Source organism: Typopeltis vanoorti, chromosome 25, assembly GCF_054136105.1.
Source record: "Typopeltis vanoorti isolate ZY-2024b chromosome 25, IOZ_Tvanoo_1.0, whole genome shotgun sequence".
NCBI classification, from domain to species: Eukaryota; Metazoa; Arthropoda; class Arachnida; order Uropygi; family Thelyphonidae; genus Typopeltis; species Typopeltis vanoorti.
The window spans coordinates 14729323-14748335 of NC_143573.1; the positions used below are offsets into that span (position 1 = coordinate 14729323).

The 19013-nt window shown below is 34.3% G+C and overlaps 1 protein-coding gene across 1 annotated transcript in view; it reads left to right on the top strand.

Annotated features, from left to right (window-relative positions):
- The first annotated feature begins 262 nt into the window (after positions 1 to 262).
- Positions 263 to 19013, top strand: part of JMJD6 (Bifunctional arginine demethylase and lysyl-hydroxylase PSR) — a 216982-nt gene continuing 198231 nt past the window's right edge. Inside the window, exon 1 of the mRNA XM_090414372.1 lies at positions 263 to 410. Coding sequence (XP_090270498.1) covers positions 335 to 410 — 76 coding nt within the window. The 5' untranslated portion in view covers positions 263 to 334. The remainder of the gene's footprint in view (positions 411 to 19013) is intronic.

A 19013-nucleotide genomic window follows, 5' to 3' on the forward strand; every position in this document is an offset into this window, starting at 1 on the left:
TTGGAAGGTACTAATTCTGGAATAAAAAAAAAAAAGGAAATTGAAAAAGTACTCACTAAAATAAAGAGCCAGAATTTTCAGCTTTGAAATAATGCTGGATTTAATATACATTTGATTTATATAATTGAAGAAGTACCCTTTCCTGGGTGACCAGAATTGGTTTTCTTCTATGGATGCTACGAGACTATGGTATGGTATGCCACAATCGCAAGCGCCATCTATAATTGAAATACAAATATCTTTCAATATCGAAATTGTCAATGTGTGGAGTGATGCGGTGTGTATAGTTTGATGTTTATTGTATGAATTGCCATTGTGTTAGCTGTGAAAAACAATGGATGGAGAGTTTGAGAAATTTGAAAGAAGAGCCAATAAAAGAATACTCGAAGCTAAAATGAAAGCAAGACCAGGTAAGTTGTCCATGTAATTGTGATATGTTGTTTGTTGATAGACGTAATTCTGAGTTTGACGCCCATTTGGGGGCAATGTAACTATTTTTAACTACAGTTTTATTATCCAACATGCTCTAGTAAGTATAGGCTCCTTTCTCTAGCAAGCATTACAGTGATATTCTGTAATCCACGTCTTCTGAAGAAACCTCTTTTTCTGTTTTCCAGTTTTTTCGATGCTCTTTGAATTGGTAGTGTTCAAACTGTTCGTTAATGGGTTTTCCTTCTTTCTCAGTTCATTCTTCGTATTCAGATTCCTAGTTTAAGAAATATGCTTTAAAAACTTAAGGTGGAACGCAAACCGTATTTGTAAACCATTTGTTCTTTCCCAAAAAATTTCGGTATTTTAAACAAAATAAGTACATTAGTACGAAAGGGGTTACTACCCTATTCTTAAGTATTCTGCAATTGAGCAGGTTCTTCTTTTAGTAGCAAAATTTACTTTCCACTTTCTTCTGTTCTGAGCCTTCTCTTTTAAGGTTGTGTATTTGTCTCCATTCAGCATGTCATCTAGCATTGTTTTCCTCGCTCTTCCTCTAGGTCTTTTCCTTCAGTGGCATCTTTGATTATTCCATTTCTTCTCAAGATATGTCCAATCCAATTTCCTTTTCTTCTTTTTATCGTTTTTAACAGATTCCTTCTGCTCTTTTTTTTTTTTTTAAGACCTCTTCATTATTTATTTTATGTGTCCATTTTATTTTTTCCATCCTTCTCCAAATCCACATCTCGAAGCTTTCCAAACTTTTATTTTCTTTTTTCCTCAGTGTCCAGGTTTTAGCTGCATATAAGACATCACTCCATACATAACATTTTATTAGTATTTTCTTTAAATTTCTATCCATTTTACTTCTGAATAAATTTCATTTTCTGTTAAAGGCATTTCTTCCCATTGCTATTCTTTCTTTTATGTCCCTTGTACATCATCCATCACTGCTAATCAAATACTTGAGTCAATTTTTTTTCTATTTATTCTTATATCCATATTTGTGTATTTCCTTATTTTCATTACTTTTGTTTTGCTTAATTTTCATTCCATAGTTGATACAAGATTCCAGTAATCTATTCAGCAGATGTTGTAATCCTTCCTCAGTGTTTGATAATAATGCCTTGTTATCTGCGTATCATATTGCAAATATGTTTGCCTCCTATCTTTATTCTTTCTGCATTCTCTAGTGCTTTTAATATTGCCTCGGAATATATAATGAACAAAATTGGTGACAAAGAACAGCCTTGTCTTGCTCCTCTTCCAATGGTATCTGGTTCTGTTGTCCCATATATATTGAAATAATTAGTCTTCTATCTTTCCAATCTATACCAGTCTTTTTGGGATAGATTGGAAATATACACTCCCAAAAGTGTGCTGTGAATTATGGGATAATAGGGTACTTTGGGATAATTGGCCAACCATTGCCAAGAACAGAGAAAAGTGGAAAGAACTGGAGGAGGTTTTTGTCCAGCAGTGGACAGAAAATGGCTGAAAAGAAGAATGATACTTTGATAATGTCATCTGCTTCCATATTCGGGTAGTCTAGTCATAAAGATACTTGACATGCATACTTTTATTTGCTCATGCATAGGTAATTTTTTCTTGACAGATTAGCATGTTATATTATTTTATTACTAAGTTCACTTTATATGGATTTTCCTCAGTTGCTCTATCACTTGGCTATCTGTATAGAGTAAGGTATCTGAGATGAAATCATTTTCTATTTTGCTTCTTTCTTTGTTTGTTAACCTCCATTCTTGGATAATTTTATTCATATCATAATTTTAGTTTAATCCTTTATCCAAATGTGAGCAAACAAAGTTTGTGCCTGAAAATATCTTCAGGACTGAGTAAGGTAGTACAACACCTGGTAACTCGTACCAAAGGTGGACCAAGCTAACATCACTCCTATCTCAGTATCTCCCATAATGCAAAATACATCTCCTTGCAAATATGTATAATGTTATGCATTAAAGGAAGAGCCACTACCAACTGGTTTCGACCTTTATTGAAGTCTCGTCACTGGGAGCCAGGCCCAGAAGTGAAGATACCAAGGCAGAAGCAATGGAGAGGTCATCTTTACCTATAGGAGTTGCCAAAAGGTGTGCCACCTTATTATTAAATTACTCTGGATTTAGAGAAAGATGTTGAAAGTTTATTTTTCACTTGGTTAGACTATAATAAATTTAGTTTCATCCTTTATCCCAGTGTGAGCAAACAAAGTTTGTGCCTGAAAATATCTTCAGGACTAAGGTAAGATAGTACAGCACCGGGCAACACGTAGCAAAGGTGGACCAAGCTATTCATATTTATTCATATCTGTTCTAAATAATACTTGATAGAGGACATCCTTGTTTTAGTCCTCTGACTTCGAATAATTCTTGCTTCTTTTTATGCTTATTCCTTTAATATGCTAAAAAACCACTTACCTGTAATAAATTTATATCTTACCTATATAAATCCACTTACCTATATATTTATATAGGTAAGTGGATTTTTTTTTTTTTAAAGTATACTAAAGAGTTTATATTTGGCTATCTTGCCAAAAGCTTCTTGTTAATCTATCAATGAATGCTAGGAGTTGAGGGTGAATATACGATCTATGTAGGAGTTTCCTTTTCTAAAGTCATTTTGTTCTTCATTTATAATTTTTTCTAGGATTGGGTTGATTTTCTTTTTCAGTATTTTGGCATGTATTTTATAACCCATGTTTAATAAATTTATTTTAAATATCATTTTTATATAATCCAGAAACTTTGTTCTAGAGATCAAACAACTTATTTTATTTTATTTTTTTATTTTTGAATTAATTTATTTTTGTATTTTTTTTATAATACACACAAGCAAATTGTTTGAAGCAGATAAATCTGTGACATTGTCTATTACTGTACTCCCATAACTGTGATATGGATTGTGTTTTCTTATACTTGAGCATGTCAGATGTTCATGCAGTTTTTGTCCATATGAATGTATGTTTTTTTTTATTATCATTATTATTATTATTTTTAATGTAGTTTCCACCCATGAAAGGTTATAAGCAAACCTGTAGTACATTTGCATTGTGGGTGGGTTAAGGATTTTTTTTTTTTCATTTTTATCAATTTTATATATATTTTTATAATATTTCATGTATTTTTACATAGTTTAGATACCCTGCCCTCAAGACCAAACATGGAACTTTTTTCAAGCTACTTCAGGCTTCCAATAAGTGGGGCAATGATCTCACACTGGGTGATGCAATTCATCTCCTACCTAAGATGCAGTAAGAGCCTATTCTGACTTTAATGATAATAATACAAATGACTTTTAATGATTTAAAAAAAAAAAGGTAAGGATCTCATTTAAGTCTAAGAACATTATTATTATTACTACTACTACTATATGGGTATCTCCATGGAGTATGGAGACTTATCGTGGGAGATGCACACTGACATTTATATACAAAATCTATCATTTACTGTCAGTCCATTCCTCTCATTCCCTACTCTCCATGCAAAAAATCTAGTCTGCATACATTCTTGCACAACTTCCACAGATGACTCCTAGTTTGCTCTCTGGCGGGTATATGAAAAATTTCCTTTGTGTCAGTCGTTTTTTATAAAACCCCTTTAAACTGTCTCTATAATATCTTTGACAGGATACTGCATGGAATTCTAATAAATGAGGATGGATAAGTTAGTGAAGTGGATAAGAGGGTGGTTCATGGAGAGATAACAAAAAGTAGTTTATTCAGTAGTAGTATCCAGTAGAAGGCCTGTTACTAGCAGCATGCCACAGGACTCTGTTCTTGGAATTTTTCTATTTAATTTGTTCATTAATGATATAGGAAAGGATCTGAGAGGAACTATTTAGTTGTTTGCTGATGATGCAAAATTGGGTAGAGCAATATATTTAATACAGATGTTAAAATTTTGCTGGGTGATTTGGATAGACTGGCTGTCTGGATAAAGGAGAATGGATCAGTTTAATATGGCACAGTGTAAGGTGTTATGCATTTTGGGGTGAAAAGATTATCGGCTGTGTACCACATGGATGGAACTATACTCCAGGAAATTGAGGAGCTGAGGGATTTGGGGGGGGGATTAGTAGATAAGGAATTAAAATTTAGAGGGCATATTGCAAAAGTGGCTAAAGTAGTTCATCTGATTACTTGGCTACCGAAGAATACGCTGACGAGCAGAGACAAGCATGTTATTATACCTCATTAAAGAGCCTTGGTAAGATCCCAGCTTGACTACTGCATGCAGATCTGGTTACCTGGATTTCCTGGGGATGAGGAAGAGGTGAAGAAGATCCGGAGGCGAGTGACCAAGATGGTATCAGTTCTTTAGAACAAATCTTGTGATGATAGGTTGAAAATTTGTGGGTTACAGAAATAAGTTGACAGATGGTAAAAGGGATGATATGATCGAGACATGCAAATTACTGAAGGATTTTTTTTTGCTTGGAGAGTGGTGAATGAGTGGAGTAAGTTGCCAGAGCAAAGTATGATAGAAACTGCACGAATGTTGGATGGTGCTTAGTATGATGTTTATGGCTTCCTCAATAAGTCTAAGGACTCCATGGAGTAGCCCATGATAATAATAACAAAGTAGTTTCATCTTCAGCCTATCTTCATTTAATGCAGTTCACAGTTCCACAAATGCTGAAAAAAAAAAAATAAAAATAACTATATCTATAACTATAACTATATCTTTGTTGAGTCCTTATTCATATTAATTAATATTCAGTTGGTGACAGAAATATATTGCGCTATATGTATTCATCTATATGAAACTGCAGAAACAAGGACATTCAAGAAAATGAACCAGTGTATTCTAATTGTTAGAGTACAGAAGCAGATGATGCTAGGGAAGTGCACTTTGTATAATAATCACTCCTGAAGTTTTATCTTGTCCCATTTTTTAAGATTAATCTTATCTGTATGCCTAACGTTTTACTCCTTCAGTAGATTGCCTACTCCAACCTGCTTGCCTGCAGTTGATAGGATATATAGATAGCATCTTTTGCTCACTAGCCAACAAGCTGTGAAATCATATCTTGGTTCATTAACTGTATCTTTAAGTAAATTTAGGGACACAAAAACACGCGTGTTGAACAGATTATTTTATTAATTACTAATAAAATAAAACTTGACGTTTCGACCCGTGTCGAGGTCATCATTGGAAGAATATAGGTGTATAAGGAACCAAGCTAGATGCTCATGTCCTGTATACCGGTAAACTAAATCTACGTAGTTAATTAATCCTTTTCCCTAGCCTGACCTCTAGTGATTAAAAAATAAAATAAAATAAAAAATAATAATAAAATAAATAAATTAATTAAAAATAAATAAATAAATAAATAAATACAACTACAATAAACTGCTAAAGTCCTCATGTATTAATATTCTTCTGGATAGTTCTGATTGTTATATGATTTCTTTCAATTGCTGTTGAATGTTACAAACACTTCACCAGGTTGTCTTCTTGTAGTGGGATTTTTCTATTGCTAGTTTAGGTTGTTATACAGGTTGTAGATGGGTCCTCCACATTCTTGAAATGGTTAGGCCATCATTTTTGTTGAGATTTGGGTTGTGTTTGAGCATTTCACATGACTCTTTAAATTTTCTCTCAAACCAGGTTTTGGTGCAGTGTAGGGACTTGGTATTTTTCCAGTCAATTCTGTGGTATGTTTGGAGTGCGTGGTCAGAAAGGCCGGTTTTTCCAAAATGGAGGTATTTAATGTGATATTTGTGTTCGTCTTGTCTGATTGGGATAGTTCGCCCTGTTTCCCCTATGTATGGTATGTTACATGTGCATTGCATTTTGTATACCCCTGGGTGGGCTAGGTGTGGAAGAGGATCTTTAGAAGAACTGAGTAGGTGTCTTAACTTATTTGGGGGTTTAAAGGTGGTTTTAATGTTGCATTTGCGTAGTTTTTCAGAAATGCCTCTAACATAAGGAATGGCAATAGTACTTCTTCTCAGTTTACTGCAAACATACACACACAGGCCAATGCATACACAAAAATTCTTACCACCACCCAACACAAAAACTAGGTGTCATAAGCACCCTTAAACACAGAGCTCTAGCTATTTGTCCTAATGAACAGGCTCTAAACCAGGAATACAAGATCATCAACCAAACATTTATAAAAAATGGATACAGTAAAAAAAAAAACTATTCACAAGATCCTCCATAAAGATACCAGTAAGAACAAAAAAGATTTCAGGAATGCTATTGCCATTCCTTATGTTAGAAGCATTTCTGAAAAAATAGACAGAACACTACACAAATACAACATTAAAACCACCTTTAAACCCCCAAATAAGTTAAGACACCTACTCAGTTCTTCTAAAGATCCTCTTCCACACCTTTTTCATATTGGCAATGGGAACAAGATAGACCGACAACTTAGTTAGCTATCATCTCAATGATGACTAAAGAAACTAATCTTGGAATGTCTGTACTAGAATACTATCAGCATAGCTAAAACTAGACTTTCTATTAGAACAGGTGAAATCAAGAATTACTCTCATATAACGTGAACAACAAGGAAATATTGAGGCAAATTGGTTGTGAAAGTACAAGGTGGGTGACCAGAAAATTTTCTTCTTTCTTTTACATATTAAGCCTAGCGGCCTGTTATGGAGCTGTCCTTAGCCCTTCCAAACCGTACCCATCCCGAGGATAAGGTGGTTAGCCCTATGCCTCCCGGTGTATCCTATATCTGTAGATGCATTGTGAATATAAAGCATCAGATATGGTGATGGCTATAAAGAATGTAACTATATCAACATAACTAGCATATCGTGAGGGGCGATCAAGAAGGGAGGTAGCTAAGCATGGTAGGATTTCAATCAAAGGGATATACGAGTGGAACTCAGCAATATCAGCAGTCAAAAATGTGTGAACAGATCAAACTTATGGTTAGGGTACCCACAAAAAAATCATAGTTTTGAGGTAAAAATAAGAAAAATTTTTTTTTTGTTTTTATAAAGTTTATATACTAAAGAATATGTTCTGTAATTTTTGTACTCAAAAAATTCCAACATTTTGAGTTATCTTATATTATTTATCATTTAAATACTCATTAAATATGCAAAAATTTTAAATTGTTATAACTTTATTATTATTATTATTACCACCCCAAGACCTCATGGTGTCAAAGACTCATCTGGGAGGTCTTTTTATCACACACACACAGCTCATCATACTGTGTTTTAAACACATTCAAACTCTTTGCAGACACCACATTCTCAGGCAAGGCATTCCAATCATTCACAACTCTGCGCAAAAAAAACCTGCCTCTCACACCCTCTTTATACAGTTTCCAGGGATGACCTCTGGTTCTCCTCTGTTCTCCCACTATTCTCTGTAAAACTTCTCCAGCATTGATCCTATAACATCCCCTTACCAACTTTTGGTCTCTATCATATCTCCCCTCTTCCACCTGTCCACCAGATTCTGCAAATTATATCTTTTCAATCTTTCCTCATACTCGACATTCCAAAGGTCAGAAACTACCTTAGTCAGTCTCCTTTGGACCCTTTCCAACATCTCTTCATCCTTCTGAAAACCTGGTGACCAAATCTGGGCACAATAGTTCATGTGTGGCCTAATCAAAGCCTTATACAAAGGAACAAGAATCTCCATACTTCTACACATCAGTGTCCTCTGCATCATTCCCAGAAGGCTTTGTGTTGTCTTCACAATTTTGGCGATGTGTCCCCTAAATTTTAGATCCTTATCCACTATCACCCCCAGATCTCTTATTTCCTCTTCCTCCAACAATATATTCTCACCAAGCATAAATTCTCCACCCCATCTTTGTTTTCCAAATTTTAAAACCTTACATTTTGCAACATTGAACTCGCATCCCCATTTCTCTGCCCAATCACTCACTCTATTCAAGTCTTCCTGTAAGGCCAAAACATCTTCACTACACTTCATGGTTCATCCCAACTTTGCATCATCTACAAACAACTGAATATCTCCATCCAAATCTTCACCTATATCATTAATATACAAGCTAAACAGCAATGGACCTAAAACAGACCCCTGAGGCACTCCACTAGTGACTTTCCTTTTCCTGGATATCGCACCCCCATACACAACTTGTTGATACCTATCAGATAGCCAGTCTCCAATCCAATGCACCAATCTAATATCCAACCCCATTTGCTCTAGTTTGACTGTCAACCTGTCATGAGGTACTCTATCAAAAGCCTTTGCGAAATCCAAGTATATTACTGTGTATCCTTTTCCTCTGTCCAAGGAAGCAGTCACTTTATTGTAATAAGTAAGTAGATTACTAAAACATGACCTCCCTTTAGCAAATCCATGCTGTCCATCAAAGATAATACCATTGTTATCAACCCAACTCTGGATCCTAGTTCTCACAAGCTTCTCCAACAACTTAACCACAACACCTGACACAGAGATAGGCCTATAATTTGATGCTTGAGTTCGATCACCTCCTTTACAAAGTGGCACAATCTTGCCATCCTTCCACTCCTTAGGAACTTGACTGAGTGCAAGACTGATATTAAAAAAATATGTCAAGGCAGGAGTCAACTCCCTTGCACATTCTTTCAGAAGACATGATATATTATCAAGTCCCACAGCCTTATTAACATCTAGTTTACTCAACTCCCCATACGCCTCTTGCTCACCTACTGTCAGTCTGTCTTCCCCATCATCAGCTGCTCTCAATCCCTCCACGAAGTCACATTCATAAGATTGAAAGATCTTTATGAACTGCCCATTAAGTATTCTGCATCAGCTGTCTTTATACCAGTTTCTCCAATCAATGTCATCCTTCCATAATTATTCTTTCTTTTGCTGGCTACATATTGAAAAAATTCCTTAGGATTCTTTTTGGCTTCATTAGCCAACTGCTGTTCATACCTCTCTTTAGCTACCTTCACCAACCAAGTCACCCTCCTTGCTTGGTCTTTGTAGACCTCATGGAATTGGTTATTTCCACTTCTCTTATGCTGCCTCCACAATACCCTTTTTCTCTGTATCACATGCTTAATCACTTTATTCATCCATCTCACACCCACCTTATTTAACCTTCTCACCCCTGGAATACATTTAGACATTGCATCTACTAAACAGTTTTTGAAAATCCCCCAAGCTGCTTTGATCTCTTTTACAGCTAACTCTGCTTGTAACTTTGCTTGTAATTGTCAGAATTAAAAAATTTAAAAAGTAAATTATGTAGATTTAAAAGCTCTCTAACATCAGTTTCGTAAGTAAAACCAGTTGTGAGAAGAAATTTTATTGGTTCTCGCTACCATTGCTATATTGTAAGCTACTTTGAAAAAACCCAATCAGGGCAAAGCTTACAACACCAAAACCGGAACCAATGTGGCTGCCACTAACTCGTGTGTTTTCAAAGCTTTGTCTTCAGTCTGAGATTTATTATAAAAATTAAGTTTTAATATAACATTTAGAAACATAAATATATATAAATATGCCTAAAAGAAGTGAAGAAATAGCAGTATATGATGCACTAATAACTTTTAATGGTGGTGATCTAGGAAGATTACCAGTATTTGAAAGATTGGGACTGAAAATAGGTGAACAATGTTTACAGACATTTCAGATATTTGATAAACAGAGACGCTTAAGAGCAAAAAAAGCTGCCTCAGAAGAAGAAAAATTAAAAAGAAAGCAAAAATCTATGAATATGTTATTTAAAACATCTGTTGATAACACATATTGCTGGTGGCTTTTAAATATTCATAGAATAATAATAAAGTATAGTTATAAACTTTAAATTGATTTTTCTCTGGTTTTTAAATTTTAACACATGCAGTTGGTTTTGCCAAGATATCTTAAAAACTATTAGTCCTAGAATATTAATTTCTATTTTCTATCTGTTTTATTTCTAACACAGCTTAATACATCCAGAATATATTGAACTAAAATTATAATCATTTATGTATTTTCATTTTTATTTTTTATGGTTATTTTTCAAACATGCAAAATTTGTGTAATAATCATTATATGGACAAATTAAATTTCATAGCTTTAAAGGAACTGATATTTGCTTAATAATTTTTGTTTATATTGTTTAGTAGACATGATAGAATTTTTTAATAGACATGATAGAATATCTGTAGCAAATTTGAACTAAAAAAATTTTTTTTCATAAAAAAGACACAAAAAAATTAATAATATTTTAATAAAAATTTGATTTTTTTTTAAAATTAATGTTAATTTTTTAAACATTTTTTCCAAGAAAGTTATTACTGACATTGCTCCCTAACAAAAACAATAAATAATATGACTGTTATTTGATTAATAATATTTTTCCAATTCCATGGTACACTATCCTTAAACAAAACTGGAGAAGAAAGGTTAGCAAAGCAGTTGTTTGATGGCAACTGTTTTTGTTAGTAAGTCAAGACTCGGAGAAGGATCAAGGTTTAGATGGATTGATGAAATTAGTTGTTTATAAGACTGAAATGCAAGATCTGAGAATCATAGATTCCTGATAAATAACAGATTAAAGTCAAAACAAAACTGCTGATGGGAAACTTAACCAGATTTGTTGAAGGATTATCCATTATTCAACAATGTCTATCATACCTCTCCTTAACTTCATTCACTGCATATGCATTCACAACTCTATACTTCCTTTTAGGATGAATGATGGAATGCAATAACATGTAGCTGAGAACAGCGAGGTTGATATTGCAAATAAAGTGTCGGAAGCAATTGAGTATGCAAGAAATGAAAAAAGGGAAAATGATCACATAAAAATAAGAGAGAGAAAGCGCATATACATGGAGTTCTCCACAGAACAAATCATGAGAGCGAATGGTTAAGAGAAATGCCTGCCTGGGGGATGATATGACAGAAGTGAGAGAAGGAGGAAATGCAAGTGGGGAGAAAAGAGTATGAAAAAGTACGAGGGGAAAATAAGGGTCAAATTGTGTATTGTGTAAAGCATTACATGATGAATGCTTTAAGAAGAGCCACAAAATACTGTTACTGTAGGCAAGATCAAGCATATTAGCAAAGCTGTAAGGAAGCAGAGAGGGAAAATGATTTATTTTCCCTAGTACTAATGATATAGCAGATGACAAGAGTGGAACAGAAGATGTGAAAAGATTGGGATTTGGAAAGTTGTAAGTCTGCTGCCAGGCAATGTAAAGATGAGTAAGTGGAAAGTAATTATGATGCTGAATGTGGTTCTCCAGGTTTCTTAACTTCAGTGAACTACATTCAGCATAAAATAATCACTTTCAACACCCTGCAATATCCTCTTCAGGATGAAGGGGATATTGCAGTTTATATATATGCTAATGCCAGAAATATTTGGAATAAGACAGAGGAGTTTTTGGCATTGATTAGCTCAACTTGGCCAAATGTTATAGGTATTAGTGAGACTTGGTTGCCATGGGAGAAAGAGACTTATCCTCCACCATTTAGGGAGGTGACCTTTCTCGGTAATGAGAGAAATTAGACTTACCTCAGCAGAGAGAACAGAAAAAATCTAGAATGAGAGGAGGTGGGGGGGGGGGGTTTGCTTATGATAGCAGAAGAATAAAAGCAATGAATGCAGAGGATAGTTCATTTGAGGCTATTTGGTTAAAGAGGATAGGATGGCTGATGGATAAATATCAAAGAGTGATATATGGGGGAGATGAGTCCAGGAGAAAGCATGTGATTAGTGGTGATCTGCAGGAATCAGTACTTGGTCCTCTGCTGCTTAATCTATACATCACTACTATAGAAAATGATTTGAAGGTAAATATTCAGTATGCAAAGCTGGGAAGTGTGAGTCAATAAAGTAGTGATCCTTCAGGATGAATGACTTAAACAGACTGACAGTATGGTCAAAGGTTAATGACTGTCAGTTTCATGTGGCCAAGTGTAAAAAGAGATCATAAACTGTATACTATACAGTTGAATAGAAGGAAAAAGAGATCATAAACTGTATACTATATTGATGAAAATGAACTGCAGGAAAGTGATAAATCCAGGGACAGTGAGCTGAAGTTGAGAGGACATACTGCAAAGGTGGACAAAACAGCACATCAGATTATGTGGTTGCAGGAGAATATTGACAAGCACGGATAAGGAGGTTATAATTCCCTTTCATATGGTTTAAAAAGACCACATCTAGACTACTGAACATAGATCTGGTTGCTTGGATTCAGTGAAATCAAGTTGTAGAGAGTATAAAGAAATGAATGACAGATTGAAGATCTAGAAAGTTTTTTACCTTGGGTATAAGAGCAGCTACTATAGTTTCAATCATGAAGAACATCTATGAAGAAATTCATTTTAGAAATTATGGACTTTACAACCATGGTATAAATAACTATTTTAATTTCCCGACGTTTCGACTTGCATATTAAGGTCATCATCTGGAGCAGGGTTTCTCAAACCGTGTTCCATGGAACACTAGTGTTCTGCAGAAGGTGAATAGGTGTTCCTCAAGAAGTTCTGAAATTTGTCATTTTAGTTTTCTAAGCATTTTTCATGAATAAATATTTTATAGTAAAAATATTCTGAGGAGAATAATATTCGTGAATATGTCGAAAAGCTCAGACCCAGAACACCTAATGACATCTGTGTATCGTTAATTTTCACACATCGAAGCATTTCAACATTTGGGAAAGGGAATAACGCTGTTTATGACGGGTCATAAAAATTGCCTGCAAGCCCATTACAACAATTGGTGTCATATCTTCTGTTCTCAAAACTGAAGAAAATGATATCTGTGTTGCAAATGTCAGTGACCAAGCAGCAAGGAAGTATAAAGAAATTTTTCCACTGAAATTGAAGATCAAGGTAGTCTGTATCCGGTTCTCAAATCTATTACTACTGAATACTTTCTTTGCAAGTTCGTATTGCAGTGTGTAAGTGCTTGTTCTGAAACCGGAGTGGCATGATTTTTTTAAAAGTAATAGAAATACAGAGTTAAAATTAATATAAATCAGAGACAAGGCACTTTGTTTAATTTTGGAATTAAAAAAATCTCTTATTGAAGGTGTTTGTGACGGAACAGATAGTGAGTCATCCACCACCAGCCTACAAAATATTATCTCCAGGATGCACAAAAGGAGGGGAAAACTACCAGCACACAGGAGAAAAAGTCTGCATTCACTCGTAAATACTTATAATATTATAAATATATTTGGTGATCAGAATGGGATATGTCAATGAAAATCAGCACAAATTAATTTAATGATGTTTGCCTGAAGAAACTACGACATGCTACAAGATTTCATTAGTCCAGTGATTGATAACTAATTTAAATATAATTTATATTTGTCAACATGCCACACTGTATGCATAAGTATACTAATACTCTTTATGGTTATACCATAATTAATTATTAATACTTATGTTAATGTATGAATTTTAAAAAATATTGGAAAGGTATTTCCTGGTCCCAAGAAATTTACAAGTAAATTTCTTGGGACCAGGCCCTCGGGAAAAAAAAATCAGCTAACGCCTTTTAATTCCCGTATTAGGGAGTAGGCGAGGCGACTTTTAAGAAAAGAATTCTTCTTACTCTTTTAACTAATTTTATAATTAATATCTGATTTATTTCGAACTGTTTAATTTTTGTTACTGAATATTTTATCAAATCATTCTTATTACAATTGATTTTACATTACTTGATATGGTTTAGTACTTTTCTTACAAGTATTGTTCCAATTCATATTTACTTTTGTGTGTCGCAGTCTTTTTTTACTATTTTGCATTATTCATTTACTTTTATATTATTCGACATTTCTTATTTATAATCTTATTGTTTTTCATAGTTATCTTTTTTCAAAGTTATCTTTACAACACAATTCTATTTGCTTTTATTATAGCTCTGACAAATATTGGAATTTGAATATTATTGAAAAAATACCCATGGATTCTTGTTTAAAGACAGGAACTTTAACACAAGGAGGAGCAAGTACTTCTGCTGACACATCTACTCGTATGATTGGGGAAGATATGGAATTGCAAACTGTGGTTTCTTCAAACGCTAATATTAAAGAACGAGTCATCTAAGAACAGACCAAAACAGAAGTACCATGAAAGTTATTTAAATTATGGATTTACGTGTATTGGCAATACACATGCTCCTGATGTTTTATATAATAAAATACTAGTAAACAGTTCTTTGGCTCCCACTAAACTTCGTAAGCACTTCGAAACGAAACACACTGATTACAAAGGAAAAGATATACATTTTTTTAAAGACGACGTGACTCGCTAGAAAAATCTTAACTTTTAATGGCTACAATTGCTACAACTGAAAATGCAACAGAGGCGTCTTTTCGCATGAGTTACCGCATTGCACTTCATGGTGAAGCTCATACAATTGGTGAGACGTTCGTTAAGCTTTGTGTGAAAGACATTGTATCATGCATGTTAAACGAGCAGGCTGCTAAAAAAATAGATGCCGTACAATTATCAAATAATACTGTTTCACGCCGCATCAAAGATCTTTCTGCTGACATAGAAAAAGAGCTAATTCATCGACTTAGACTGCAGTGAATATTCATTGCAAATGGATGAATCTACAGATGTCGCAGGACTCGCTGTATTATTAGTGTTTGTTCGTTACATATTTGATAAAAGTATTGAAGAAGATTTACACTTGTGTGAATATCTACAAGAAAAAACTACCGGAGAAGATATATTCAACTATATTAATAATTATATTACAAAACAGGAAATTGGTCGGGAGAAGTGTATTGATATTTGTACAGATGGTGCTCAAGCAATGGTAGGAAAGATGAAGGGAGTTGTAACACGTATTCTGCAAGTAGCTACAAGAGCCACCAAAAGTCATTGTGTTTTGCATAGACAAGCACTGGTAACAAAAAGAATTCCTACATATTTAAAAACTACTTTGGATGAAGCTGTAAAAATGATCGACTATGTAAAATCTCGATCACTTCAATCCAGATTATTTCAAATTTTGTGCGATGAAATGGGTAGTGCACATAATGCACTTTTATTACATACTGAAGTGAGATGGCTATCCAGAGGAAAAGAATTATTGAGACTTTTTGAACTTCATAGTGAGTTAATGGTCTTCTTGATGTCACATAATTCAGAACAAAATTTTATTGAATTATTAAGAATTTCTTCATGGTTGATGAGTCTTGCGTATCTGGCAGATATTTTTATAAAGTGCAATGAAATTAACTTATCATTACAAGGAAAGAATATTACAATTTTTAGTACAACAGATAAAATTGCATCTTTTGATAGGAAGTTGCAATTCTGGATTTCTACAGTTGAACAGATTAATTTGGATTGTTTTCCCACCTTGCATGAATTTTTGACTGAAATAAATTCTAAAGTAAATGAAGTATCTAACATAATTTTAGAACACTTGCATGACTTGCAATCAACCCTTTTGCAATATTTTCCAAAATCCAGTGAGGACAATTCCTGGGTTCTGAATCCATTTACAGTGACAGCTAAGCCAGCAGGCTTCAGCACAAGTGACTATGAAAATCTAATTGAATTAATTAGTGACTCTGATTTATAACAAAAAATACAAGGAACTGCCAATAAATGATTTCTGGACAAGCGTGTCAAAACTAGCTATTCTTGTTTTACTTCCTTTTACAACGGCATATTTATGCGAGGCAGGATTTTCATATTATGCTGCAACCAAATCAAAGTCCAGGAACAGATTCGACACTACACCAAATATGAGAATTCAACTTTCTAATATTGTGCCTTATATCAAAAGAATTTGTAATTCAAAGACCCAAAAACATCTGAGTCATTAAGAACTTAATTTGCAATATACGTTTTACTATTTTTGTGTTTTGTTTTTATTAATTAACATTTGATATTAATTCATATCAAATGCTAATCAATAAATGATTATTTTTTCTTAATGCTTAGATTTACTCATTTATTTTATTTATATTTAACCTACAAAACCAGCACGCAGGAGAAAAAGTCTGCATTCACTTGTAAGTACTTATAATAATAATATAAATTTTTGGTGATCTGAATGGAATACGTCAATGAAAATCGGCACAAATTAATTTATAATGGTTTAATTGACATTTATTAATTATTAATTACCAATCATTAATTAAGAGTTATTAATTAACAATAAAATAAGCTAAATTACCAATTAATTATTAATAATACATTACAAAATAACCAAGGTGTTCCGTGAACATTTCAGGATTTGTGGAGTGTTCCGTCGTAGAAAAAGTTTGAGAAACCCTGATCTGGAGTATATACAAAGATTGAAGATCTGTTAGTTTCAAAAACTAGCTCATAGGAAAAAAAAAAAGCCATAACAGAGGAATATGAATTGTTAAAGGTGGCTTTACAGGAATGACATTAAACTTTTTTCAGTATACTGCAGGAAGGAGAAAACCAGAGCATCACATCTGAAATTTGTATAAAAGTGTGGTTAAAAGGGTATTATTTTTGACTGGATTGCCAGGGTTGGAATTAAATGCATTGTCAGCAAATGTGTTCAATAGAGGTATGATAGATATTGCATGAATATGGTTAGTGTGTGAATAATGAGTTTCCTGTGATGAGTCATCCAACTCCATGGAGATACCCATATAATCATAATATAACAAAATGAGTGATAAATTTTAGCAGTATTGATAAAATAAGATTTATGACCACTAGTAGTTATTACAAGAAATTGGATTTTAATTGGTTATTAAAAATATAGACATACAAGAAAACTGACTAGTCTTATCACCAAGGGATAGGTGGCTTATTATTATTATTACTTGACACCTCTAGGTACTCCCAGACTCGTTGAAGGAGGGCACCTACACTACAACTCTCCATCTCCACCACTCCCTTAAATTTGCGTTCATACCAAGTTTTGGGGTGATGTAAACAACTGGTGCTTTTCCAGTCAATTCTATGTAAAGTGTTCAGGGCATGATCAGAAAGGCCAGCTTCACAATAGTTATTATATTTAATGTGTTGTTTATATTTCTTTTATCCTGGTAGGAATTGTGCGTCATTTTTTCCCTATACAGGGTGTTCGGGATAAATTTGACAGTTTCGTAAGGAAAAAGAAAATCTTCTTTGTATCTATTAAATTTAATGAATTGACAAAAAAACATTACAGGCAGAGTTAATTACAATACTATCAACAAGATTTACTCAAAATAACCACCATTAGCATCGATCACAGCTTCAATTCTGCTTCGGAACCTCGAACAAGTTGATGCTACAGTCTCCCTGGGAAGGGCCGCAAAAACTGTTTTAATTTTATCCATTAACTGGGCTTTTGTATTACTGGAAGTGCGATTGGTGTCTTTTTCAACTGCGCCCCATACAAAATAATCCATGGGGTTAAGGTCTGGGGAGTTTGGAGGCCAAACATTTGGACTGGTGAAGTCGTAGAAATTTTCAGACAACCATTTTTGACTTTTCCCAGAGGTGTGGCAAGGGGCCGAATCCTGCTGCCATACATACGGCCTACCATTGGCTACCCTTGTTATCCAGGGCTTGACTACAGTTAGCAACTCCACGAACAAAGCCCGAATTCCAATGCCAGGGTTCTTCAACACCTGTTCCTGCAGATTTGCGAGGAATTCTGCTGTACGAACGCAATCAGATCGTCTGCTAGGGATCTTTCTTCTTGCTACATCCTCGTAGTCACCATTGCAAGTCTCTAGTTCATGCCTGATTGTTTTTACTGTATTCAGGGAGCATTGGGCAGCAGTCGTAATATCCTTATTTTGATGGCGGGCACGAATCATCATGATACAAGTTATTCTGTTCCATGATTCAGGTGGGTTCCAGCTATCCATCCTTTCTGACATCTTGTATATGAATGAAGAAGGGTCCAAACTTTTAAATGAAGAGAAGTGTGTGTTAATACATGTAACTTACGGAAAAATATAATTAATTATAAATATGTCAAATTTATCCCGAACACCCTGTATATGGTAGATTACAGGTTGTAATAAATACGGTCTACTCCAGGTTGGGCTAGCGGAGGGAGTGGGTCTTTGGATGAGTTGAGTAAGCTTTTTAATTTTGCAGGAGGTTTAAAGGTGACTGAGGTTGTATTTCTCTAGTATTCTGTTTATTTTATCTGCTGTTCCTTTAATGTAAGGAATGGTTATAATTTTATTGTAGTCTGGTTTATCTTTGTTTTTTATTGAGTTTTTATAGAGAATTTTGTTAATAGTGTTTTGGCTATACCCATTTTTTTGGAAAGTATTGCTGATCACTTTAAATTCATCTCTCAGTGCCTGTTCACTGGAGCAGATCTTCAGAGCCCTTTTTTTTAGAGTATTGATGGCACCTAGTTTTTGTGTTGGGTCGTGGTAGGAGTTTATGTGTATATATTGGCTAGTATGTGTCGGTTTCTGGTAAACAGTGAAGGAAAGATTGCCCGAAGGAAGACGTGTGACAAGTGTATCTAGAAACGGAAGTGTATTCTGTTTTTCAATCTCAATTGTGAACTGTATGCGTTTGTGTTGTTTGTTTAGGTGGCTAAGGAAAGTGTCTGGCGGCCTTGGGGCCAGATTGCAAAAACATCGTCAACTTATCTAAGCCAGACTTTGGGTTTCATAGGAGAGGAATCTAGAGCATGTTGCTTAA